The sequence below is a fragment of the Cheilinus undulatus genome, linkage group 9, assembly GCF_018320785.1.
Source record: "Cheilinus undulatus linkage group 9, ASM1832078v1, whole genome shotgun sequence".
Taxonomy (NCBI): domain Eukaryota; kingdom Metazoa; phylum Chordata; class Actinopteri; order Labriformes; family Labridae; genus Cheilinus; species Cheilinus undulatus.
The window spans coordinates 39169661-39196536 of NC_054873.1; the positions used below are offsets into that span (position 1 = coordinate 39169661).

The 26876-nt window shown below is 37.6% G+C and overlaps 1 protein-coding gene across 1 annotated transcript; it reads left to right on the top strand.

Moving 5' to 3' along the window:
- Positions 1–236: 236 nt before the first annotated feature.
- Positions 237–25938, top strand: lcat (lecithin-cholesterol acyltransferase). The gene is made up of 7 exons (XM_041794858.1): positions 237–604; positions 8286–8442; positions 9045–9160; positions 11437–11532; positions 14556–14780; positions 16771–16966; positions 23549–25938. The coding sequence occupies exons 1-7, from the start codon at positions 448–450 to the stop codon at positions 23910–23912; spliced, it is 1311 nt and encodes a 436-aa protein (XP_041650792.1). The 5' UTR covers positions 237–447; the 3' UTR covers positions 23913–25938.
- Positions 25939–26876: the final 938 nt, after the last annotated feature.

A 26876-nucleotide genomic window follows, 5' to 3' on the forward strand; every position in this document is an offset into this window, starting at 1 on the left:
AGCTGGAATTTGGCTGTGCGGAATGTGAGGAGAAGTGGAAGCTATGCCAGTAAGTTATTCGCTACAAAACCCACTTTAAAAGTCTGTTTTGATTTACTAGGACTGCCAAAAATGCGTATTTCAGGAATTTGTGTTCGTTTCACTGTTCTCTGTCAATCATTTCTACTGTGTAAATAGGCTAGGTAGCCCACGCGTGATGTGTAAGAATCAATAGGGTAATGGGTAATGGGTAACCTGTAGACCTTTACTTTTTTCTGACCGCCTGCCTTGCATCCCCGTTGTTGATGTCCCACCACCTTATGTTACAAGGGAGTGAATATTTCAACAGTAGCGCAGGTGACAGACCGTTCCCCCTCTGGTCTGACCTAACGGCCAGCATTTACCTCCGCCTTGGGCAACCGAGAGACAGGGAACAAGCACAGTCCTACTTTGCTGCTTGAAAGGAACATGGGATCCGTCGGACACTTTTCCTCGGTTTTGTTGGTCCTCTTTCTGTTGGGGCTTCATCACTCCTCAGGTTTCTGGCTCTTGAACGTCCTCTTCCCTCCAAACACCAAACCAAGGATAGGCCTACAAAGCAACGGCACTCCACCACTCATAATTGGTAAGTAGAATGGTTGCGTCAAGTTTTAAGATTTGTGAAACCGTTTTTGTATAGGATGATCCAATATAATGGTTATGATAGGTAGTGGGACTATGTATTTGGAAATACTCCGTTAGAAATGGCTAGATATATCAAATTTGGTGTAGGAAACAAAACGGAGACAACTGAAGGTAAACTGTATAATTTGATACAAGGCCCCAAGACAAAGAGAAAAATCAAGAGCCAGCACTCTGTATTCTAGTTTTAGTTGAAAATGAATTGAATGGTACACAAAGCAAATGGGTAGCCATGTGATTCTTCATTAACTCCAGAGTTTGGAAGTCAGTGGTAAATTATAGCCTGGCAGCTTATTTAGAATATCCATGTGACTAACTGTTTGTCTGTGAATTGATGACTGGTCTGTTGTCCGTTGTACTCTGTACATTTGACCCTGTATTTCACTGTGTGTGTTGCTTATCTGGGTCATGAAGGGACATTCCAGGCAGAAAAAGCTAGAGATGTGATAACCTTTTTTTGGTCAAAAGACCATACCCCCATTTGCCCCTCAACCAATAAGCCTTTTCTATGTTTTCACAGCAGTTCTTTTTTTCCTCATGTTATTACATCACAACTTGGTGCGCCTACAGTGAGTAAAATCAGTCACACATTATTAAGCATTGGCTATTAGTAGGGCAGTTACCGCTAGTTACAGCTTTTGGTGATGGAGTAAGATTAATAGGCATGAGGAGGGTTTTGTCTAATTATTATTTGTCTCTGATAGTTTCATGAGACATGGCTCCTATTCAGCCTTCACTTCTACTGGGTGTCCATCTTGCATAAATCTAAAAGCAAAATAAAGTTGGATGTAAATTTTTCGGAAAGTTGCCCCAGTTCAAAACAGTCCAGTCAAATGTATTTAAACCTCTGAGGATCCAGTTCAAAAATGAATATTTTTAATGTTAACCACAATTTTACAAATAAATAGATAAATAGAAAATAAAATTAAAGCAGCTAGGCATGCAGCATAGGACTACACTCTAAACAGCTCAGGGACATCAATGCAAAACAGACAAATTTGATGATTACATAGTGGTGATACTGATGATTTAAATGCTAGAAACATACAACCTCTAAAAATATGACTTAATAGCATTTTAGCCTCAATAATGACAGAACCTTATCTAAATCTATCAGGCAAACAGTAAAATAATGCTTGGAAAGATGAGATCAAAAGAAGCAAGACTAGGTTAAAACCTGGTATTTGGCTGACAGTAATTATCTGGGATGCCTGTTGAAATGCCTGACTGAATTGTGTATTCTGGCAGGAAACAGCTAACATGACACGCCAGATCAACTTAATATATTTCACAATCATCAGGGGAAGCTCCCAAAGAAAGTGTTTGTGAAGGGCAGGATTTTTCAGAAAATCTGCAGAAGGTGATTGGAGGAATGTTCTGTCTGTCACATTCATGACAGGCTAGTAGAGCAACAAATGACCGTAGTGCACATGCGCTACTCTTGTGCAGGCTACCGCTGCCTTAGATTGTTAATGGAGGAGCTTCATGTAAAATTAATGCCAAGGCCACAGGAAAGACATACAAAAACAACTTCTGTGCCAAGACTTTCTGTTTGACTTTCTGTGCTTGTTTTTGCTTGTGGTCCAGTTCCAATTAAACTGCTGCTTTCCTGCAGCTACATCCGAGCTAACAGCTACCGTGGCAGCAGCCCCTGGATACACCAGAAAACCCCACCCAACTATTGCAAACCCATGCTGAAAGAAAGTGGGAAAGAGAGAAAGTATCTTTTCTGTCACGGAAAGCTTCAGTGGTGGTCTCTGCCCTTGTTTAATTAAGACACTTTGTTCAGTTCTGACCAAACTGCTGCTGTGTCTGAGCTAATCACTCCACTAGCAGGCGTTGTATACAACCACTGACAACAGCTAACCCTTTCCCCATTACTGTCACACACTCATGCCAAAGCAGGTCAGCAGAAGACCAAAAACACTTTTTCTGTCACGGAAAGCTTTCAGTGTTGCCCTCAGTGCAACACTGAAAGTTGTTTTTGAAATAAATGTTGTCCAGTTCTAACCAAAGTGCCACTGTGGATTATTCTGAGCCAACCACTCCGCTAGCAATCTGTTCTTTATTTCATATGGAAACGTGGTCCAGTTCTAGTAAAACGGACACAGTGCCAAAGCTTTATCCGAGGTAATCACCACAATGGAGGCAGCCAATACCAGCGGCTTTCAGTACAACTATACCCCACCCAGTGCACAGCTTTGTATGTATGGCTCTGAAAGTAGAGTCACTCACTCAGGCCCTGTTTGCACGGCAACGTTTTCAGGTGAAACGCAAAACTTTTTGGGGGTTTTGGCTGTCCGTTTACACAAGAACAGCGTTTTGGGGCCTGAAAACGGAACAATTTGGAAACGGGCTCCAGAGTGAAAGTTTTTCAAAACACCCCTGTCTCCGTGTAAACAGGGAAAACGATATTGAAAATGCTCATGCGCTGCAGTCAGTTGTCAAGCGTGAGTGTCACAGCTCTCTGAACCGAGCAGTGGCAGCTCGAGCCGTCTGGTGTAGTTACCTCTGATTCAGGTTGTCAAGTCACAGACAGCTGGATTTAGAAAAGGGGAAACATTATTCCTATTTGGAGGGCTAGCAATGTCTGTTTCTTTAGAAAGAACCATGCTATTAATTTTGGAAATGATTACATCTATCTTTTTATCAATCATCATGATAATCGCTGTCATCACCATCGTAGTGTGGCACAGAAATTTCACGGCACATATGAACACAAAAAATGCTTTGCAAGATCAGTCTGGTTATAATGTAGATATCTGCAGAGAATAATTAATTTTCCACAGACAAATTCAGCTCCCATAGCCTTCAATTCCTCATGGATTTTCTTAGAAAGTGCAGCGCTGCTTATGAGTGCAGCTGGAGCCTTTTCAAATTGATATTTCTATTTCCCCCTTTTTCAAACTTATCTGCTTCCTGGAAATGATTTAGCCTTTATCTTTTTTTCTCAAAGTTTTAATATGGAAAATTCAGCCCGTAGTCTCTCCTGTCTCCTCCAAAATGTTACACGTTATCAAAAACACATGAAAAACAGTGAATGTGCAGTACTGTGCTTGTGTAGAGACAGATTTATTGTGCAGTAAATCACTTTACTACAGTATTTTTTGGTTTCCTGTGGTCTCGTGTGCATGGAGATTGTTTTCAAAACATTGCCCCCCTAAACATGGAACTATTTGAAAACAAAAACGCAAAACAAAGCAGAACATTGTCGTGCAAACAAGGCCTCAGTCAGTCAAACACATTCAGACCCATGTGTAGGGCTGACCGCAGCGGTTGGCCAAAAATAGAAAAGTAATCCCAAGCTAATTGAACATTCAGAAAGCTTCATTATAATTTATAAACACATTGTTAGTGAGCCTATAGCTACAGAAGTTTTGAAATGGTTACCATGTCGATAAGTCATTTGGTTTGGTACTTGATTCAACCACAGATCAAACGCTTGCCAGCTATGTTCTGTCAGCTCAAGACTAGGCTTCTGTTGTTGTCCGCATGGAGCAGCTAATGTAATCAGTTAGTTCCTCTCTGATAATTTGGCCCAGCAGAAGGTAAACCAAGGCATGAGATGAACACTGTCAAAGGCAATCACATACTACAACTAATTTCAGACTTGGTGCAGTTCCCATATAACCTTGCAAAGCAGATGGATACGCCCATTTCCTTGTTTTTCCCTGGCGAATCCATCTTGCAAAGCTCCCGTCTGAACCGTTTGGGCCCGGTTAGAAAGTGACAGGACCAATCAGTGACGAGGGGCAGTACTTTCAGGCACAGCAGTGTCGTGACATAAACAAACAGCAGCAAGAGCTGGTGCAGTTATGGAGGAAGAGATTAGCGTGGATGCTGCTAAAGCACCAGTTTTATCAGAACTTGGTTACATGTCTTCATGAAAAGAAGAACAAAGAACAGCAGTGAGTTGTTTTCAGCAACGACAAAAGACAAGTACTGACATGTCTATAGTCGCCATGTTTGGCATTATTCCTCACTAGCTGCGCATGAGGAGCGCGATAGCAGCTAAGTCACGCGTTTTGTTGCTCTTATTGGCCCATAGAGATGTGATAGACAGAACGTTTATCCAATCACACTCTGAGTTTTTTTCAAATCCTCTGCCTTTTCTCAAACATTTCTTATTGAAGCTTTCCCAGATGGATATGTGAAACAAATCCATCTGGCGTGTCAGGTTAGTTCCCATAGATATATCTGCAGAAACCAAACTAACGGCAAACCCTGAGCACAGATGTGCTCAGCTGGTGTTTTGGGCTACAAACTCCAGCTGAAATTGTTCCTGTTTTAGTAAATTGGGACTTTTTAGGAAAGCATCAGAAGTCCTTGAGATTTATTAGAGCCTGAGCACCAAGGATGCGAGGACCCTATGAAATCCAAAAGATTATTTCCTTCATATTTTTCCTCAAATTTTAGTGCCTAATAATGCTCAATAACCCCACCAGACACTGTTATTTCATTGGTCCCACATTATGGAATGAGATTTGTGTCAAAAAGATTCAAACAAAACTTTTTCAGTATCAAACAAAAATTAGCATTTGAGCAAAAGAGCAAGCAAAAAAACCTTCACATCAAGAGAACAAATTTGAAATAGCAACCAAATAGTCTTTGAATTTTGAACCTCTCTTTGTTTACAGTTCCTGTTTTTCTCTCTCAGTGATCAGACTTTTGCTGTCGCTTCTCAGTTTTGCATTTGCGCTGCCTGATCCTTTGTTTGCATTTCTTGAGATTTTGGTCTCAGTTCTGACACAAATGTCACGTGTGGGTGGGCTTTTCTGGGGCATATCCCTATTGGCCAGCAAGTTTTTGAGTGATGGCTCTCCAGATGCTCCGGAAGTTGTTGTTCAGTTCACGTCTGTGAAATGTAAGGAAACCAGTGGACTATCGTTTTTGCATCAGTTTGACTGAGTCATTGATGCTTTTTTAAATCTATTGATTAAAAAGGTTTATTTGTCAGTGCGGTAGTAGATGTTGTATTGTTTCGTACACATACGTGTTTTATTGATTTTTCCAGCGACTTCAGGTGTTTTCTTGCTGGAATTTTTGCTGGAAAATTAGCGCAAAGCTATAAAAAAAATTAAAGAATTTGTGCTAGATCAAAAATGGAGTTTTGAGGTCCAATGGGCATATTGGGCCTGGTTCAGACTCGAAAGAGAAAACGTATTTCACCAAGAAGGAGTTATGTCAAAGTCTCAAGAAGAACTGGCTCAAACTTGAAGAAAAAGGCAAACTCTATTCTACACGAAGATTAAGAAATCTCCATAAACAACAGATTCTAAGACAAAGCTGGAACAAAAGTGCAGAAGAGGCAGAAACAGAACTGATGAACTCCGGTTCTGATATCAGTTTTAAATGAGAGGGAGGAGCCTCTTCTTTAAGTCCTCTTCTCAGGACCATTTACATGCCACTCCCCATCAAGTTAATAATTTCATAAGAACATGTAGGAACAACACAACTGGTTATAAAATTCTTAGAACAATATAACTTCCAAAAAATGCTACAAAGTAAATATGACATGACAAGGTGAATGATCATGCACAGTATTAAAATTCAAACATCTTAAAGACCCTGTTAAGTGAAATCCATTATTTGTGTCTGAATATTCTAATGTTGGAATCTGGTTGCTGTAAACATGTGAAAAATACTGAGATCTAGAAGTGACTAAATTCTGGATTTAGACTGTTAGAAAGTTTTTCACCTCTTTCCTCGCTGGGTTTAATGTGGGCAGGGCCAATGTGTGGGCTCATGATGTCATCAGCCCACAGTAGGGAATGACCCCATGCCTCTAACACTACACTCTAAAATCACAGAGCAGTTCATCTCAGTCCAGTCTGTTGTTACCTGATGTCATTGCCTTTATTGAAAGTTAACAGTCAGGTAAATGCTGTTTTTTGTTCATTGTGAGGTAAATTTACCAAATCTATCAGCAAAAGTGGTCTTTGGATCATTTACGGCATCAGAACAGAGATTTGAGACAGAAAACAGACTTTGTCTCTTCTTCTAAGGTCAACAAAAGGTCAAGAGGTGTGAGTTCTTTCCTCAATTCAGATAGTAGCACTTTTTTATTTGAGAGGATCGAATTTCTCCTGAGTGGGTGTGGCTTAAACTCATTCAACAGATCAGAGCAGATTTTACTGCCTCATTTTTCAAGATTTTGAAGCTTAATTTTATAAACCTAGAGATGTTTCATTTAGCTGAAATTTGACCTAGGGGTGAACAATACAGTAAGCTTGACAAAGAACTATTTCTGGTCCCATCTGGTTTTGTTGTGTAGAGGTAGGAAGGCTGTTAAGAGGAGCGGTGTCCTTGGATTTATGGTACACAGTTCAAGAAGCGTGAAATTTTACAGCTTTTGGTGAAACAAAGGCTTACGCTAACAAGGTTCACAATATGGTCAACCAATAGGAATATTTCTGATTTTAAGGTGTTGATCTCTCTGGGGTCTGTAATTCATCGAAAATGTCAGGATCAGTGTCGTACTATCAGTGAAACTCCTTAGGCAGGAAAGGTTTATAAACAAAGAAAGGCCCGGGGGAAAAGGTCCCTCCCCTCTTGTAGCCGTAGGGTTTAAGACTGGCTTCCTTTATCTTTCCTCCTTGGATTGTGTGATATGAGGAGACTTTTTTAGACATTCCTTATGGTATAGATGGAAAACCCCAAGCTTGGTCTTAAAAGGGATACCAGAATTCTCTTGTATGAGCTTCTTTAACTTGTATTGTCATTCTTGAACCCAAAACATGATAACTGTGTGTGCATGTAATGTTTTTTTTTTTTAAATCTAAAGATAGGGTGTATGCAGTGCTGGCCTTAACACAAAAACTTAATTTTGGAACTGTAATTCAAATTTTCTTTCCAACAGAAGAAGAAAGTCCATGCAACACAAAATTAATTCAACCAGCATGTAAAATCACTTACTAGTGTGGATTAAAGGGACTGTTATAATCCATAGACATATATCTGTAGCTTTATATTATTCAAATGAAAGCCATTTATGTTTTTTCTTCTGTTTTTTGTTTATTTGGATGTAAATGTGTAAGTCTGATACACTTAGGTCATTTTGGTGTAGCATTTATGCTTTTTCTGTTCTTCTCCTGTATCACAGTCATAAATTACACAATACCTGTAGTTTACACATGTCTGTGTGAAATTATACATATTTAAATTTAGAAGAAGAAGCCCATGGTCCTTTTTCATTACAAGAGCTAAAGTTAATATCTACTATCTATTATTCTGGACATACTGTTCAGTCTCAAACCGTTTTGGAACCAAAAAATCTTATTTAGAGCAAATAAAATAAACATTGTATTTATGAATATCACTTCTTGGCATTTCATAGAACTCCAAAGTCTGAAGTCATACAGTCTATGAGTTATTCCAAAGTTACTTATGATTTTGTTGCTCAGATAACCATTCCTCTTAGCTGTTTAAGCAGTATCAAGCACTAAATGAATACATCTTTTTCCTTATTCAGCTCTATCAATGGTCTTGATACTCCTCAGCTTTATCTTTCTAACCTAATGGAGGATTTACCTTCCAAAGTTGGGAATAATGGACATGCACCTTATTCAGCATTTCTGTATCTATGTACCTTTAACTGACGTTTATGTCCGTGGTTTTATGTCTAGTGCCAGGAAACCTGGGGAACCGCCTAGAAGCCAAGATTGACAAGCCAACATTGGTCCACTGGATGTGCTACAAGAAAACTGATCACTGGTTCCCCCTGTGGATTGACCTCAACATGTTCATGCCCATAGGTTTAGACTGCTGGATTGATAATATTAGGTAATATTTATTTACTTTTATTTTCTGTATTCTATTTGCATTGCCTTCTGACTTCAAAATACTTCATAATACTTAGATAATACTGAGCTATTAAAGTGATTACCAGCATGAAGAAATGATATCAGGATAGCACATAGACAATATAGGCCAGAGGACACCAGATAACTTAATATAGAGTGCTTTGTGATCTAACCTAACAAAACATATGTAAAAAGTTTCATACGTGTAGCAACAGTTGAGAGAAGATGCTGCTACATGTATGAACATTTCTACATCTTCATAGAATATTAGATCACAAAGCATTTTATATCAAGTTATCTGCTGTTCTCAGGCCTATATTGCCAATGTACTATAATGATATCATCTCTTCATGTTGGTAATTGCTTTTATAACTGATTATTACTAAACATAATGACGGGTGTTAAATTGTGTTATATTGTTGCCTTAAATTTCCTTGTGAGGTGTATGTAGTCACATTCAGATAGTAATATAATGTGATACCTGTGATTTGTGAATGTGGTGTCTTTCTTTATCAGATATTTTCAGCATCACACAATAGAATGTTTTGCCTAACAAGTGTGACATAAATGTGCATACCTCAGACTTGTTTACAACAGAACGACTAGGCGATCATCCAACTCACCAGGGGTGCAGGTGCGGGTGCCAGGATTTGGGCAGACATATCCCATCGAGTTCCTTGACTCTAACAAACTAGCTGGTAAGAGAGGAATACTTCTGTCTATGGAGATTTTGAGCTTGGGATAAGTGGATTTGGTTGTCTATCCACCAGTTCTTCCTTGAATTATACAATATTGACAAAGGGTCAAGAAGGAATAAGGAAAATGTGTACTGTACTGTATAGGCATGGGTTTGATTCCTAATTATCTTTAACTTATTTTGTGACTCTGGCTTGGTAAATACACCCCCTCCAAAAGTATTGGAACAGTGAGGACAATTCCTTTAATTTTGCTGTAGACTGAAAACATTTGGGTTTGACATCAAATGGCATCAATATGAGACAAGAGATCAGCATTTCAGTTTTAATTTCCAGCCACTGATGTCCGGATCTTATACATGACTTAGAAGATAGCATTATTTTGTGACAGGACACCAAATTTTTAGGTGAGCAAAAGTACTGAAACGTAGGGCTGAGCGATTATGGCAAAAATTAAAATCACGATTAATTGAACTTTTTACCTCGATTATGATTAATGAACGATTATTCCACCCCCAACCTCCGACTCTGTTTGCTCTGTAAATATTTGTATGATTTTTAAACAAACAATAGAAAGGAACAAGCACAGATTAACAATTCATGGTTATTTATTCAAATATTTGAAATCAAAACACACATCAGCTGAAATGAAAATGTTTTTCATAAAGAGTCACATTTTTCCAAGAAAAGGGGAAAAATTGAAATAATTGACATGGCAGGTCTATGTCGGTTAGAGGCTCTAAATGTCGGTTTCGATTATTTTTCGATTAATTACCCAGCCCTACTGGAACGGATAGACTTAAAACGGATTCAAGTGAATAAGAGATAATATTTAGTAGCAAATTCTTTGCTTGCAATAACTGTCTCAAATCTGTGACCCAATGACATCACCAAGTTTTTGCATTCTTCTTTTGTAATGCTTTTCCAGGCTTTGATATCAGCCTCTTTCAGTTGTTGTTTGTTTGTGGGGGAAACTCCAAACAATGTAATAGGACACACCTGGGCAACAAAACACACCAGTCACATGTTCCAATACTTTTGCTCACATGAAAAATGGTGGTTTCAAACAAAAGGTGCTGGGTGCACTCACACTAGGCCATCCATACCGTGCCGTATTCGTATCCTGCTAAAGCCCATTTGACCCCCTCCCCTGCCCCTCCTTTGGCCAGTACTCACACTGCTCAACGCATCCAGGCCTGAGCAAGGGTACATCAGGCACCGACATCATCACACGGAGAATCCTCTGTTGATGAATTCATATGTGTTGATGACTCAGTATATGCAAGTGCTGTTTTTTAGGTTGTAAAATAGCAACAGTTTTATACGATATCTGATCTAACGCCAGGGTTATTTCACCTGACCTGGGATCAGTAGGCTATGCTAAGTATAGAGAGCCCAGTGAGGAGAGAGAGAGAGGTCCATAGCAGAGAGTTATCCTTCACAGCATATAATCTGGAGCCTGATCAGGCTCATCCAAGCACTTCTCCTGCTGAGTGAAACCCTGACTTTGGAACTCATCTGAGCTCCTACAGCATTCCTTTATGTGCCATGAACTGTGCCATCTCTCTGTGTAAATTTTGATACCTTTCAGTGTTGCACCAAACAAGTTCTAATGTCATAGGACAGCCTGTGTCCAGAGCAGGATTAAATGTTCAGTTAAAATCCTTTTTTTACCACGAAGAGAGCAATTTTCACCAATTGATGAGAGCCTGAAATAAACACGGCACAGGATTGCACAGATTACACCCCCCTCGTCCTTCCATGCTGGAGCAGTGAAGCGTGCCATGCCCTAGCACGGAATGAATGCACTCACACTACTCAAACGTAGTGGACTTTAGGCACAGAACGGATGACCTAGTGTGAGTGCGCCCTAAGTCAGTGTTTCGCAACCATTTAGTCAGAGTGAAAAAGTGACACACTGCCGTCAAAAATCAAGGTAGATTTTAATTGTTTCACTGATAAAACCCTAAAAAAGGCCTATGTATGAATTACTTAAAAAACTGTTATATCATAGTTTTTAAGATCTTAAGGTTTTTAAGGTCCCGGACCTCAGGTTGGGAACCAATGCTATGAACCTTTGTATGAGATCCAGACATCAGTAGCTGGAAATTAAAACTGAAATGCTGATATGTTGTCTCATATTGATCTTTTGATGTCAAACCCAAATGTTTTCAGTCTACGGCAAGAAAACAAAGGAACTGGCCTCACTGTTCCAATACTTTAGAGGGGAGTGTAGGCCTGTTAAAGATTCATATTGAGGTTTGCTGTTTTTTTTTTAGGTTATTTTCACACGATGGTGCAACATTTGGTCCAGGTGGGCTACACCCAAAATGAGACAGTCCGAGGAGCACCATATGATTGGAGGCTAGCTCCAAGTAAGTCGCAGAGCTAAATATGTATCTTCACAAACATGTTCACACAGTACCTGGTCTGCTCAAAGAGCTTTGTTTTTAACTCTGTATGTTTCCATACCAATATAGGAACAGGTTTCATATTCCAGTCACTTCAGGGTACAGAGTTTTGAATTAAGAGCACTTAATGTGACAACCAGCCAAACACTAGGTATTGTAGGTCCCAAGAGCAGGATTTGACTGGGCAGTTGGTTGAAATAAAGGTATTTATTGATAGGTGTGGAAGTTTGTTGTAGGACCCAGAAGCAGACAGACAAGGTGAGCAGTTTGAAGGACTTTTAATGTTTGCAGTTGTAGGCTAGCTGGTTGGTTAGGGTATCAGAGGAGATGGGTGAATTCTGGTCCTGTTGGCTTTCCGTAGCTGTATTGCAGGAGGAGTCGTTTAGATGGCTGGATTTGTAGAATCTGGGCACAGAGAAAAAGGCTGTTAGAAACACTGGTAAGGAGTATTCAAGCAGTAGAAACTGTGAACTAAATTTGCACAGAGGGGCTGATAATAAATACCACAGAGTGGATATAATAATCTGGCGACGAGTGGAGCTGAAACCAGGCTTCTTATACTGAGGCAGATGAGTTGATGGGATCCAGGTGAGTCATCCAGGTGATCCAGCAAGGTGCTTGATTGCAGGCAGTTGGAGGGTGTGGAACACAACCAATCAGAGACAGACAGGAAGCAGCCAGAGCTGTGTCAATTTATTGTTGTCATAAAAAGGTGGAGCAGCTGGACTATGCTGTTTGGCATGAGGATGGTGGGAGGATTCACTGGAGCAAAAAGGAAAAAAGGCAAACAATTGACTCAAGAAAAACACACTATGATAAATTCATTTACTTGAGAGATCTCAGCTGAAGCACTGCTGATGAAGCAATGATGCTCTTTCAGGAGACACAGGTGACTTGATAGGCTATCCCTCACTTAGGTGAGGTGTGTTGCAGCTGTGGCAATAGAAGCCACAAAAGATTCCTCCAGGCAATGCTCTGAAGAAAAAAGAAACACAAAATGAAAAAACACAACACAAGGCCACAAAGCAAAGCTTCACTGATAAGGGTAAATAATGGCTGATGCTGTTTGCATGGCATTAGATGATTCATTAGTCATTATATTTTGGGCCAAATTAGTAGATGTCTATGCCAATAAGCCTCATAGTGAAAAAAACGTGTTATTCTCAAACACTGGTACAATGAGTTGAAGAAAAATTGGTAAAAAAAAAAAAAGCATCATGCTGCCTTTTGATGAGAGATGGTGTGTACTGCACACAGATGTGAATCATGAATTACATATATTATTATTTGTGTTTTTTTTGTTTTTTTTTACTGGCTACATTTCTACTGGTCTTCAGTAGGATTTAATCTATAATGAAACTCAGTATGCCAAAATTAAATCAATGATTAAACTCTGAAAGGCTCTGCTGGGTTGTGTGTGAGTCTAAATGGCATGTCCTGTTACTTGACATGACCAAGGGGGTATTAAAGGTGGTCTTCCACTTGTTTCCTTCCTTGATACAGATGAGGCGTCATGCAGATCCAGTATGGAGAAGATTTTGGGTTGGCAGTGGGGCTCAAATGAGGAGAAGAGGAGACTTATTTTCTATGATCGTTTTACTGTCGCAATGCCAGCTGCTTCCTGCATTTACATGGTCACATCAGCCACCCCTAAATTTCAAGTACTTTAAAGCCGTGTTTACCAAACTTTCTTTCTGGTGACCCACTTTTTTAGAAGGTGCAAGCCGTCATAACCCAGCAACTTTATCTTACGTGCGTTAGTGCTCATCAAGTCTGCCTTCTGTGCCTTCCTCAGTGGGTTGGTTGAGCCAGTGGCCAGGGCCAGGTTGGATATTGTTAATCCTGGACTCAATCTGGTCCTGACTTGTCGCTCTCTGTTGTATGAGCCTGGAAGGGGCCATTCTACTTTTGTCACATAGGCTTTTTTTTTAATGCCCGGTCCCATGGGTTATAGTGGCTGTCTAGTCTTGAACAGTGTGTTACTTTTTTATTAGCCAAGCATACATGACCTGAGCTGTGACTTTAGATCTTTTGCTATCCAGTGGCTATTAGAGCCTTGTTTTGAGTGTTATTGTGGTGGAGAGAGTGAGCGTTGTAGGGTGGAGCCACCAAATATGGCTATAATGTATACTGCAGACATAAATGTCCCATTTAATAATGTCCCAAACAGATTCTGTAAAAACATTTGGCCCCCCCCCAAGGAAAAACCTCGATCTGCCCGTGGGTCCCAACCAAGACTTTGATTCCACCAGTTTGTTATTACTCTATTTAAATGCTTATAATAGTCCTAGAATTGAAAACTTAACCCTGGGACAGATTTTTCTCTATGGTTATTGTCCCCTGTTTTCAGGGTGGCACCCTGTTACTTATTAAATCAGATTATTATTTTTGCTCATTGATAATAATAACTATGTCATCAATTTGCATGCATTTCACCGTTTTTGTGTGCCTATGGACTGGGCGCTATATTTCCCCTTATTTGCAAAGGTTTAGTGGGTACAAAAGCAGCACAATCCTTCTGTGGCCCTACGTGTATTATTAGCAGTAAAAACGAGGTCTGATAATAGACTGACCATTCTGATGTTAACCTTAGCAACAAATGATATTTTACTGGAGAGGACTGATGATAATAATTATATCACTTGCCAAGTTCTAAGATTAATACTTATGTCAATGATAACAGATGTAAGGCTCATATTAAAAGTAGTAGCAGATGGAGTCCGCTGCAGTAGGCTGTCCATGCCAACAATCCAGAAGAACCTAAGAGACATCTCTGAACTCCCTGGAAGATATAGGCACTGTAAGAAAAGAAATGCAGCTACAAATAACACAAATCAAGAAATGTTGCCTCTGTGAATCTTTTTTTAGTGATGATGAAGATGATGATTATGGGAAGGAGGATAATGATTGTGCAAAGTAAACTCTTCTGCAGGCACATATCAAAGTTTCAGTCATGAGCTGACCCTCTGTCATCTTTCCTCCAACAGATGAGAATGCAGATTATTTTATACAGCTGCAAGAGCTGGTTGAAGAAATGTTCAACCAGTATGAGGAGCCTGTTTACCTGCTGGCCCATAGCATGGGCTGCCACTATGTCCTCTACTTCCTCAACCACCAGCCCCCTGCCTGGAAAGACAAGTACATTAAGGGCTTCATTTCCCTGGGAGCTCCTTGGGGGGGTGCTGTTAAACCTCTAAGAGTCCTGGCATCAGGTAATTAAGAGACTAGAAATAGTACCAACAAAAGCTTGTACTTTTCTGAATGTTGATAGTAACTCTTTGCAAGTGTATGTATTTTGTATGTCATGTTTACATCCTGTACAGTGAGAAAGCATTTAGGAATGCTAACCAGAGTCAAATTCCTTGTTGTTGGCAGATTTCAAGCCCACTCTGCCCCAGGAATACACCTCACTATGCCTGCTGACTTCTGTAGTCTCAGAATACATCACACTTATCTCACAGGCACATTAGCACAAATTACTCTACCACCTGTAACTGAAATAACTGTGGTAAAATGCCTCATCTCACATGCACATTGGCTCAAACAGATATATTCTAACTGCACTGTCAATTACTGTGGTAAAATGCATTATTTCACATGCAGAGCTGCGCTGCTTAATCCACTACCTGTAACGTGAATCACTGTGGTAAAATGCCTTATCTTATATACATATTTGCATCAATTAACCTATTACCATATGAATTACTAATTTAATCTATTTACCGTACTCAGGTGTTGAAGTAATGAATATCTTCACTGTAACTCAGACATTGTAAAAAGGTCCCTTCACCTCATATGCGCGTTTTGCACTATTCAACTATGTTAAATGATCTTATATCATGTAAAGCTGCCCACACCTTTACATATTTTATACTTCTGATCATGTCTGGTCAGTATTCTTGCACCATTTATACATCTTGCAACCATACTATTAACACACGCAGACCTGTGAAAACAGTAAGAAAGTTGTTCATTGTTTGTGTGGTCCATATTCAAATCATATTTCTTCTCTGTTAAACAGTGCTATGTGGCGGTAACTTTTTGCAGAGGTTTTCTTCTTGTACAGGCCAAAATATATTTTTGCTTTAAATTGTACAAAGTCTCATTTGTGTTCATCCGCAAAGACTTGTAATTGTTTTGTCTTAAATTGTATATTCAACTTTTGGTTATAGTTACAATTTTTAATGTTAGGTACAAGTTAAGTTTTTAATTTGGTAAATGTTTTCACATCTGTGTAGAAGTTTGTAAAAATTATGTGTTGGTTAATATGTGTGTGTGTGTGTTTGGGGGGTGCTTCAGTGTAGAAGAGGTCTCTGTGTATCCATCTATCTATTTATCTATCTGTCTGTCTGTCTGCCTGCCTGTTTGTCTGTCTCTCTGTCTGTCTATCTATCTACCATCAGTTTAATTAACAGCAGGTGTGTCACTGAGTGGGGAAAATCTGTTTGAACGTGAAAGAGTTGTTGGTGATCCGAGTGGATCTCAGCTTTGCTTTCCCCGTGCTGTCACCCATCCAGTCACTGAGCCACTGAGATTTAGAGATGTGGAGCCGCATTTCCTTAAGCATAACCCTGTCCTCCAGAACTGCCAATAAACTAAATAAAGTACACATACCATGTTCTGTAAAGAGGGATGGGGAACAACTGAACATCTGAGAGGCAGAAGCAGACAGAGAAGGGGAGGCTAAGCTAGGCCAAGTTGTAGTAAAAGAGGAAAGAGAGGCTACGAGAAAAGCAACTAAACAGTGAGGGTGCTTGTAGTTAACTATATGTACGCCTAAACGCACGACAGCTATGAAACAGTAGTGATTAGTAGTACAAAGAGTGAAAACGTTAACTTTAGCTCGATCAAGGTGTCAAGAAAGACAACATCAGAGCAACCACACCAAATAGGAAGTGACACAATATGCTTATTGTACATCAGCATGTCAGCTCTCCAATTATAGTAGTAGGATGCCAGGGATAGAATACAATCAAATATTCTACAGAAGCTAAAAGACCCACCCTTGGCACTATGAAAAGAACTCCAAAGAATGTTTACTCCTTTTTTTTACATTTTTCTAGTTTCTTTGTTGATAGTAAGTATCAGAACTTAAAAAGGAGGCATTACATTTGCAGAAACACCACTTGGTGTAATTGTTTTAAATTAAATCTTAAATCATGCAGTGGTCATTTTTTACATCATTGTTTGCTGTCTTTACAGGTGAAAATGATGGCATTCCAATGATTTCGAACATCAAGATTCGAGAGGAGCAGAGGATGGCAACAACTAATCCCTGGATGCTGCCATCTCAGGAGGCCTGGCCAAAAGACCATGTGTTCATCTCCACACCGACCTTTAACTACACCAACCAGGACTATCAGCGTTTCTTCACAGACATCAATTATGAGGATGGCTGGTACCTATCAGTTTGAGTATAATCACAAAACCCTCATCAACAATAGCCATTATCTTTATTTATTTAAATTTAGATGCCCTGATTAATATAATACATCCATCAAACCCAATCAACAAGCAGCCATCAATCATTAAAAATAGCAAATCAGAAATTTGTCTCTAATCACACTAGATACAGTATGTTGGAAGAAATGTTGCTATAAACAATGTGAAGCGTGACTGAATTTTGGATTTGGTCCATTATAAAGTTTTTCACCACTTTGGAACTAGTCTCTCTTTGGGCAGGGCAGCATGTGGGATTCAGTGGTGCACTTAAATCATTCCAACAGTGAAACATTATGAAAGCACTGAGCCCCTTATCCTAATAAGTCTGTTATTTAACTTGCTAACTATGCCTTCACTGGGATTTAGCCAAATGCTGTGTTTTTGTTTGGTATTGAGTGAACTTGCTCAACCAACCACAAATGGTGGCGGACAGGTTATTAAAAGTCACAGCATGGAGTGATTTGTGACCAAAAAAAACCAAGTAAATTTAATGCCTCTGCCACTGAGACAAGCAGCCATGCACTGAGACCAAGGGTGTGAGCTATTTAAGCCCAGTACAGCAGGATCTTAAGCTGAAAGTATGTTATAGCCAATATCTCACTTGCCTGCTAGAGTTGCTATGCTAAAGCTCGGTTACATATCTGATCATAGATAGATCATTTTCTGCCAAATAATTCACAATAAAAGTCTCTGCTTGTCATTATCATAGACAACTTCTATTATGAAGAGCAAAAATTGAAAAAGGGGTGTTCAGCAGCAACTTAACAACTTAAATGTCTCATTCAAAGATGGACAAGCGTGAATTCACATCACACAGAAATGAAATATCAACCTTTATTTTGTTGTAGACTTATTTTTGGGTTTGACATCAAAAGATGAATATGAGATAAGATATCAACATTTCAGCTTTTGTTTTCAAGTATTTACATCTGGATCTGATATACAATTAGAAGATAGCTTTATTTGTAATGGAACACCATTTTTTTAGGTGAGCAGAAGTATTGGAACAGATGGACTTCAAACATATTAAAGTGAATAATACTTTTTATTTAGTTGCAAATCATTTGCTTGCAATAACTGCATCAAACCTGTGACCCACTGACATCAAACCTTTACGTTCTTCTTTTGTGATGCTTTTTCAGGCTTTCACTGCAGACTCTTTCAGTTGTTGTTTGTTTTTGGAGGTTACTCCCTTCAGTCACCTCTCTAGTAGATAAAATGCATGCTCTATAGGGCTTAAGTCTGGAGATTGACGTGGCCAGTCTAAAACCTTCCCCTTCTTTCTCCTGATGAACTCCTTTGTTGTTCTGCTAGTGTGTTTTGGGTCATTATCTTGCCGCATGATGAAGGATCTCCCAATCAGTTTGGTTGCATCTTTAAAACTGGCAGACAAATGGTTTCTGTAAACTTCTGAGTTCATTTCTGCTGCCATCATGTGTTACATCATCAATGAAGATTAATGAGTCTGTCCCAGAAGAAACCATGCAAGCCCAAGCCATGACATTACCCTCACTATGTTTCACAGATGAGCTTGTATGTTTGGGATCATGAGCCGATCCTTTCTTTCTCCAAACTTTAGCCTTTCGATCATTTTGGTAAAGGCTCATCTTTGTCTCATCAATCCATAAAACTTTGTCCCAGAGTGTTTTAAGCTCATCTCTGTACTTTCTGGCAAATTCCAGCCTGGTCTTCCTGTTCTTCTTGTTAATCAGTGGTTTGCATCTTCTGGTGTAGCCTCTGTACTTTTGTTCATGAAGTTTTCTGCCAAAACTAGATAGTGATACCTTCACCCCTGCTCTCTTGAGGTTGTTGCTGATGTCATTAACAGTTGTTTTAGGGTCCTACTTGACAGCTCTCACAATGTTTCTGTCATCAGCTAGTGCTGTTTTCCTTGACTTATCCTTCTGACATCTCTTACTTAGTACAGCAGTGGATCCTTTGTTCTTCAGGACCTTCCAAATGGTTGTTCTGGCTATGGTCAGTGTTTGTGTGATGGCTCTGATTGAGTGTAGACATTCAGCGCCATTTACTGTGTGGGTAATCAATGTAATAGGACACACCTTGGTAACAAAACACACCAGTCAGTCACATGTTCCAATACTTTTGCTCACATGAAAAATGGGTGGGTTCAAACGAAGAGTGCTATCTTCTAAGTTGTGTATCAGATCCAGATGAAAATACTTGGAAATAAAAGCTGAAATGTTGAACTCTTGTCTCATATTCATCTTTTGATGTCAAACCCAAATGTTTTTGGTCTACAGCAAAAACAAAGGAATTGGCCTCATCATTCCAATACTTCTGGAGGCGAGTGTAGGGCTGGGATCATGACTCTGGTGGCTCAAACATAGAGCTGACAGGTTCACTTCAGCAGATAAATTAGTCCTCCACTAAGGTTGTATCATTTTAAATTTTATTTTTATTTTAAGCTAATAGTAACACAGCTTTATCTTTTACAGCAAATATGAGGCCATTCTACTGAATTGGTTCAACTTGATCAAAATTTGTAAGCTATTTCTTAAACATTTTCACCATATACAGTGCTTAAAAAATTTATTAGACCACTACCCAAAGTAAGGTTTATGCCACAGCTGCCCTAAATCAACAGCATTGGTAATTACCAAAATCATTTTTAATGTTTCTGCAATGGTAAATACACTAATTTGTGGAATCTCTTTAACCCAAATGATATTTTTAATACTAAAATATAATTATTATTGTTATCCATGAATTTTCAAATTTACTGATTTACAAAAAAAAATGAGAAAAATTGTAAAGCACATTATTATTTCTTGATTAATATGTCAAATCATAGTTATTTACTTGCATTCCTGAACAGAAAAATGAGTTTTAGTGGTTGAATATTATGCTTGATTAATTTCTGACTTCTCAGGGAAGCCCAGTGAGCCGGCTCAAATTTGGTAATAAAAAGATGAATTCAGTTTGAAATTCCTGATTCCTGTTCAAAATGGTAAAACATGGAGAGCTCACTTAAAATGAAAGAGTCTGCATTAAAGCACTTCATGATGCTGGATGGTCTCTGAGACAAATAGGGAAAGACATAAAGTGTTCTCACAGTGTGGTCAAGTATGCTTTGGAGTCAATTGCCGAGACTGGTATTTACAAGGAAGAGACAGGGAACCAAAGTTAACTGAAGCAGATGTCAGACACCTCAAGATTTAAAGTACTAGAGACAGAAGGAAGACCACTGCTGATCTTGAGGCAGAGATGAATGCTTCTAGATCAGAGTCTGAGAAAGTCTCCAGAATGACCATAAGCAGACGACTGATGGAACAAGGCTTAAAGGAAAGAGTAGCTGCTAAGAAGCCATTATTGAGTCCTGCAAACATCCAGAAATACCTCAGATTTTTGAGGGAGCACAAACACTGGACTGTTGATGATTGGAAGAAGGTACTCTGGACGGACGAGTCCAAGTTTAAACTCTTCAGTCAGCGTCGTCATGTTTGTGTCTGCAGAAAAGCTGGAGAATGTTTTGATGCCAGATGCATTGCACCCACAGTGAAACATGGAGGAGATTCCATTATGGTATGGGGTTCCATTTGTGGATATGGTGTGGGCAAATTAGTGAAAATCAACAGTATCATGACGAGAACGTCTACCACAACATCTTAGTGCTTCTGGACTGAATCTGATTGGTCGTGGCTTCATACCAACAAGACAATGACCCCAAGCATACTTCAAAGCTGTGCAGAGACTATTTGACCAAGAAAAAGGAATATGGAGTACTGGAACTGATGGACTGGCCAAGTCAAAGGCCGGATTTGAATCCTATTGAACAAATTTGGGATTTCGTAGATTCAAAGATTGATCGCACAAAAGTTTTATCTACAGCAAGTCCGTGGGAACAGCTACAAACTATTTGGAACTCAATAACAAAAGAGACTGTGGAAAAGTAGATAAAAACAATGCCAGCAAGAATGCAAGCTGTTATCAAGGCCAAAGGAGGCCATACAAAATATGAAGTTTTTTGGTTATTATGTGTGAAAAAGGACTATTTAGTTGTTTCAGTTTGTTATTTGCCAAATAAATCACAATAACATTTTTAGTTTTAAACAAGTTTTTGAAAGATTTCTAAAATATTTATATATTTTATGACAGGTGGTCTAATAAATTTGTTAAGCACTGTATTTGTTGCACTGTATCTAAGGGATACATGTTTAGTAAAGGTTCACTCAATGTTCATTTCATTTTTTCAAACTACCTCTTAATAACTTTACTTCCCCAAATTTGTCACTACCGCAACAAAATAAAAATCATTGTTTTACCAATGCAAATTTTGCTTCATCTTCCCCTGTACAGACTATTTTTTCTAAAATTAATTTATAAGGTTTTCACAGAAAAATACATTTTTTAACATTTTTTTAACATCGATGTTTAAGATTCATTCAAACCTACTTGTCGTTTTTCTTTGTAAATTTGATTATATTGGCTTCAGAATGTTTGATAGTTGAAATTAAACATACACCTAAACAGTCATTGTCATAGAATGTTGGTTGAGAATGAGAGATATTTTATTTTTCTACTCAGACATTTGAGTACAGTCACAAATGACAGATAAAACTGATAAAGAAAGCATCAAGTGTGTGAACTTTCCACAACTAAAGTTACTAGGTCAATCAATTCAATCAATCAGTCAATCAATCAGTCAACCAATCAATCAATCAATCAGTCTTTGTTTGTATAGCACCAATTTATAACCAAGGTCACCTCAAAACACTTTACAAGGAGGGCAGGTCTAGACCGTGTTCTCTGATGTGCCCTATTATAATAAACCAGGGTTTATCATTAATGTTATAAAAAAAGACTATATTATAATAGACCAGTGTTAATCATTAATATTATAATAGAGACTATACCTTATTATAAGAAGACCAGTGTTGATTTATCATAGCAGTGAAGTTGTATTGCTCTGGTAATAAATGTTTTAGTTATGATTATAGATGAACGAATGATGTTAAAAGATGAAGCAATGATCACTGTAATACTAGCATAAGCAAAAATAATGTTGGTGAAGAAAATGCTGTTTAACATATATAAAGGTGATAACAGAAAGGCAGTTTTAGCTGTTTTAAAGTTCACTGTAAGATTTGAGAGAATTGCAGTAGTTATTATAATTATAATGATGATAATGATAATAATAGCCCCATGATTGACTGGCAACCAGTTCAGGGTATACCAGGCCTCTCGCAGTTGGGATAGGCTCCAGCCACCTCACAACCCCAAACAGGATATATGATAATATGTATGATAAACAGGATATATATATTTGAAAAATTCAATTATTTGGTCTAAAAATAATTGACATCAATTCATTTTGTCATTACCAAAACAATCAGGTCTCAGCTGTAACTAAACCACATGTTACGGTTTGTTTGTTTGTTTATTTGGATCTCTTTTAGCCCACTTGGGCTATTCTTCCAAGAGTCCATAGCATAAAAACATTACAAAAATATAATAAAAACACAATACAGTATAACTGAAACACAAAACAATATAGAGCAGACCACCACCACCCCCCCCACCCCCCCCAGAAAAAACATACAACACATAGATGGCATTATACACACAAAATTACATAAAAACTATACTCTCAAATCACAATCATACAGTTGGATAAAAAAATGTAAATATTCCTTAAAAAAAACACTCCTAATGTTTTGTTTAAAATGTTTTTCTGGTAAGTTCCTAATGAGATCAGGTAAACCAATCCATAACTTCACAGCCTGAGAACAAAACATCCTTTTACCAGTTACAAGCCTAGTCCTGGGTGAAACATAATCACTTGTGCTAGCAGCTCTTGTGCTGACTAAATGTCTGTCTTTTACCTGCTTGGAACCTGCTTATCAACAGTCTTGGCTTCTTTTTGACATGTAAGTTATGAAATAATTGAAGAACATTTCTAGCTATTATATCACTGATATATGACCACTCTATCACTCTTCAATAGAGCATCATTTGGACATCTAAGAATAAGAATAAATAACAGAAGTGACTGTTTCGGTAGTGACAATTTTAGCTAATTAGTTACAAAACTCAGCAATGTTGGGCTAAAATGGCAGATTTGAAAAGATGTTCATTAATAAAACAGTGCATCTTTCAATAAAAGCAAAAACATTTATTTGTTGTAGACATTATGTGTTCAATAGTGGCAGTTTTAAAACATACATTTGATTTGTCAGACTTTGCATTACAATTACACAAAAACAGTACTACTTCTGCACTCATTATTTGGCCTTTGGAGAGAGGAAGTCTGTCTTGATTGTTGGTAAAAAATTTTGGTGTTTGTAACTGAAAACAGGCACCCCCTATGGACCCTAACCCATCTTGTTTCGGTAGTGACATGAAAACATTGGACAGTTTTTTGAAGTGTATTTCTTAAAAACCACAAAAACAATAATGCAATTAGCATGAATTCAGTAGAATGGCCCATATATATATATATATATATTACGGAGACTTAAAGTTTTGGTCAGTATAAACTACTGTACTAACCCTCCTTATTCTCTTGTTTGTACAACAGGTACATGTGGGAGGACACCAAGAATCTCACCAGTGATCTACTTCCCCCAGGTGTTGAGGTATGGTGTATGTATGGAGTGGGAATCCCAACTCCTGTAACATACATATATAACGAGGATTTTCCCAATGTTGACCCTGTAGACTTTGTATATGCTGATGGGGACGACACAGTTGACAGCTTTAGTATGAGTCTCTGTAAACGGTGGGCAGGGCAGCAGGAGAAACCTGTCCATGTTACAGAGTTCCGAGGGCTTGCCCACTTGGACATAGTGTTCCATGAAAAGGTGCTAAATCAAATTCAGTGCATCTTAGAGGGCAAATCAGACGTACCAGAAAATGTTGATTTCAGATCTGGACCCAACTAGCAGACAGCACCTTATAAAAACTAACTGTATAAATAATTAGATGAATGAATGAATACATTAATTAATTAAAACACAAGGTTTACATATTGAACCTTTTGGTCTACTGAAATATAAAGATAAAATAAAGTTATATTCGAACAGCTCCAACAAATGTGAGCATCATAGGTCAACAGTTCTCTGTTGAAATTTTGCAAAAAAATTAAACTGACCATCCTCTCTTCCTTTATCTGTTTATTTTTTCTAGATTTTGTAATTCGTTGTATTTACTTTAGACAAATTGTTATCATGTTCACACTGTGTTGCTGTCATCTTGGTACAATCAAAAAGATAGACATTGTTAACTATAAGTCATTTTAGCATGGTTCATCAAATGTCAGTCTATGTAGTACTGTCCTTTCAGGCTTCTTCAAATTTTTGTTACTTACATCTGTAAAAAGAAGCAAGCTGGGTGTATATACTGATGATTTGATGTGAACACATCTGTATTTTTTAAAAAGTGCACACGTACCGAAGTGACATGTAGTGAGTGACTGCTGTAAATTGAAGTCTGTTTCAAAGTAAATATTGTCTGTCACATTTTAATTAGGAAATTGTTGTTGGTGGATAACTCTATTAAACCTTTTTGAAGTAATAAGAGATTTCATTTTCTTATGCTCATGTTTAGTTTCATTACATTTCAAACTGTTTATAAGCATCTATTTGATTTTTTTTATATATATTTTTGATCTGTCTATTTAACTTAATTATATTTTAACATGCCATAAAGTCACTCAAGCATACCATGGACTATATAAGCTTGCATGTCCTATCTGAGAAATGTTCTCAAGGGCATCTTTTATCTGTATAAATGTTATTTCATGGATTTTAAATAAGAAATTCAACATTCTTTCTTTAGGCAGTGTGTTTTATTTAATCTTTCTTTTATAGACAAGGTACAAAGAGAACATTAAAAGTTCGGACATAATAACTAAAAGAAGGGTCTAAATTAAACTACACAAAGTAAAAAAAACAGTGACAAAAAGGGAAAATGAAAAAAAGAATAAATGAATGAAAATAAATAAGAATAAAAATAAATTAAAATACCTGTTCACAGACTGTTATGTGTACACAGCAAAACCATTTTCAATTACCAAGAGGCCTAGAAAGACTTTTAACAGAAGAAATAAAAGGCTGCCAGACTGCTTCAAACTTTCCAGTGGTTCCCTGTTGTGTATTTCTTATCTTTTCTATTTTGAGAAAATACATGACCTCACAAATCCACCTGCCAAAAGAGGTGAAATTCTGCATTTTATATTAAATACATTAATGAAAAAAATGATAATACATTTTGCTTAAGATTCAGCCACACTCTGACTCACTTGGTTGCTAATATTTGATGAGATGACACTGAAATTATAAAAGTTTCCCCCAGTTTTTATTTATCTTTCTTTCTTTTAGCTCTGAAAATCAATGAATCCATCTCACCTGTGTCAAAACAATGTTATAAGGGTTATTCAAATGTGAGGATTTTTTTAATTTATTTTTTAATCATATAAAATTGTATGTATGATATCTAATTGCTGGTATTAACTTGAATTTTAATTTGATGTTGCTTCTGCCCTTCACCTTTCTGTCTTTTCTTTTTAATATCATGATTTTACTCTCCTTGATGAACAGACACAGTGCTCTGGTGCTAGTCCCTTTCAGTAAGCAGTGCTTTCATAGGTCTGAGAAAGGACTGAACCATTTAGTGGAAATAAAGGGGATTTTTTTTTAGAATATAGACCTTTGATGAAGTCTTTTTCATTTTATAATTAATATTAATAATAGAATTACATACAAAATATCATGTTAAACCTAATTAAAAATAAACTTTTAAAATAAAATATCTTTATTATTCCAGATTAAAGGCCTGTATGGAGAGAAATTGTTTTTGGATTTCATTAACAGGATAATACGGCTTGTTTGTTTAAGTTAGACAGTTTGCCAGGAATAAATATATATATATATATATATATATATATATATATATATATATATATATATAGTGCTAAACAAATTTATTAGACTACCCTAACCAAAGTAAGGTTTATGTCACAGCTGCCCTAAATTAACAGCATTGGTAATTACCAAAATCATTTTTTATGTTTCTGCAGTGGTTAATACACCAATATGTGGAAGCTCTTTAACCCAAATGATATTTTTAATTCTAACATATAATTATTATTGTTATCCATGAATTTTCAAATGTACTGATTTACAAAAAACTGAAAAAATAGTAAAGCACATTATTATTTCTTGATTAATATGTCAAATTATAGTTATTTACTTGCATTCCTGAACAGAAAAATGAGTTTTAGTGGTTGAATGTTATGCTTGATTAATTTCTGACTTCTCAGAGAAGCCCAGTGAGCCAGCTCAATTTTGGGTGAATTCAGTTTGAAATCCCTCATTCCTGTTCAATATGGTAAAACGTGGAGAGCTCACTGAAAATAAAAGAGTCGGCATTAAAGCACTTCATGATGCTGGATGGTCTTTGAGACAAATATGACGGGTGGTCTAATAAATTTGTTAAGCACTATATATATATATATATATATATATATACAGGGATTTCAAACTGAATTTAATTCATTTAGACCCCGTTCAGGATATGAATTACATAATACATTTCCTTTTAAATAATGGGGTTTATCTTTCCACTCAAAGTCAAAAAGTTTAGGGTCAACCTATTTTATAACTTATTGTGGAACATCCAAGACAACAGTTGGGTATAAAGTGCATTCCTCAAGCATAAATGTACTAGGCTCCCCAGGTTCTGGGTATCTCTTTATTTTGACTGCTCGTGTGTGATGATTGACCATTCCTTATAAGGAAATAAAACCTTTTATGTCAGCCAGCAGATGTCTAATATTTCATTTGTTCATCAGCAACTGAGAAAAATTGCCATAACACAGACCTGTCTCTACTAATATGGCGGCGATG

What these genes read in the sequence shown, in the direction of transcription:
- lcat (XM_041794858.1), top strand. Translation starts at nt 448, where the DNA reads ATGGGATCCGTCGGACACTTTTCCTCGGTTTTGTTGGTCCTCTTTCTG. An exon ending in TGACTCTAACAAACTAGCTG is followed by an intron (nt 9,161 to 11,436) that starts GTAAGAGAGGAA and finishes TTTTTTTTTTAG; the next exon opens with GTTATTTTCACACGATGGTG. An exon ending in ATCAATTATGAGGATGGCTG is followed by an intron (nt 16,967 to 23,548) that starts GTACCTATCAGT and finishes TTTGTACAACAG; the next exon opens with GTACATGTGGGAGGACACCA.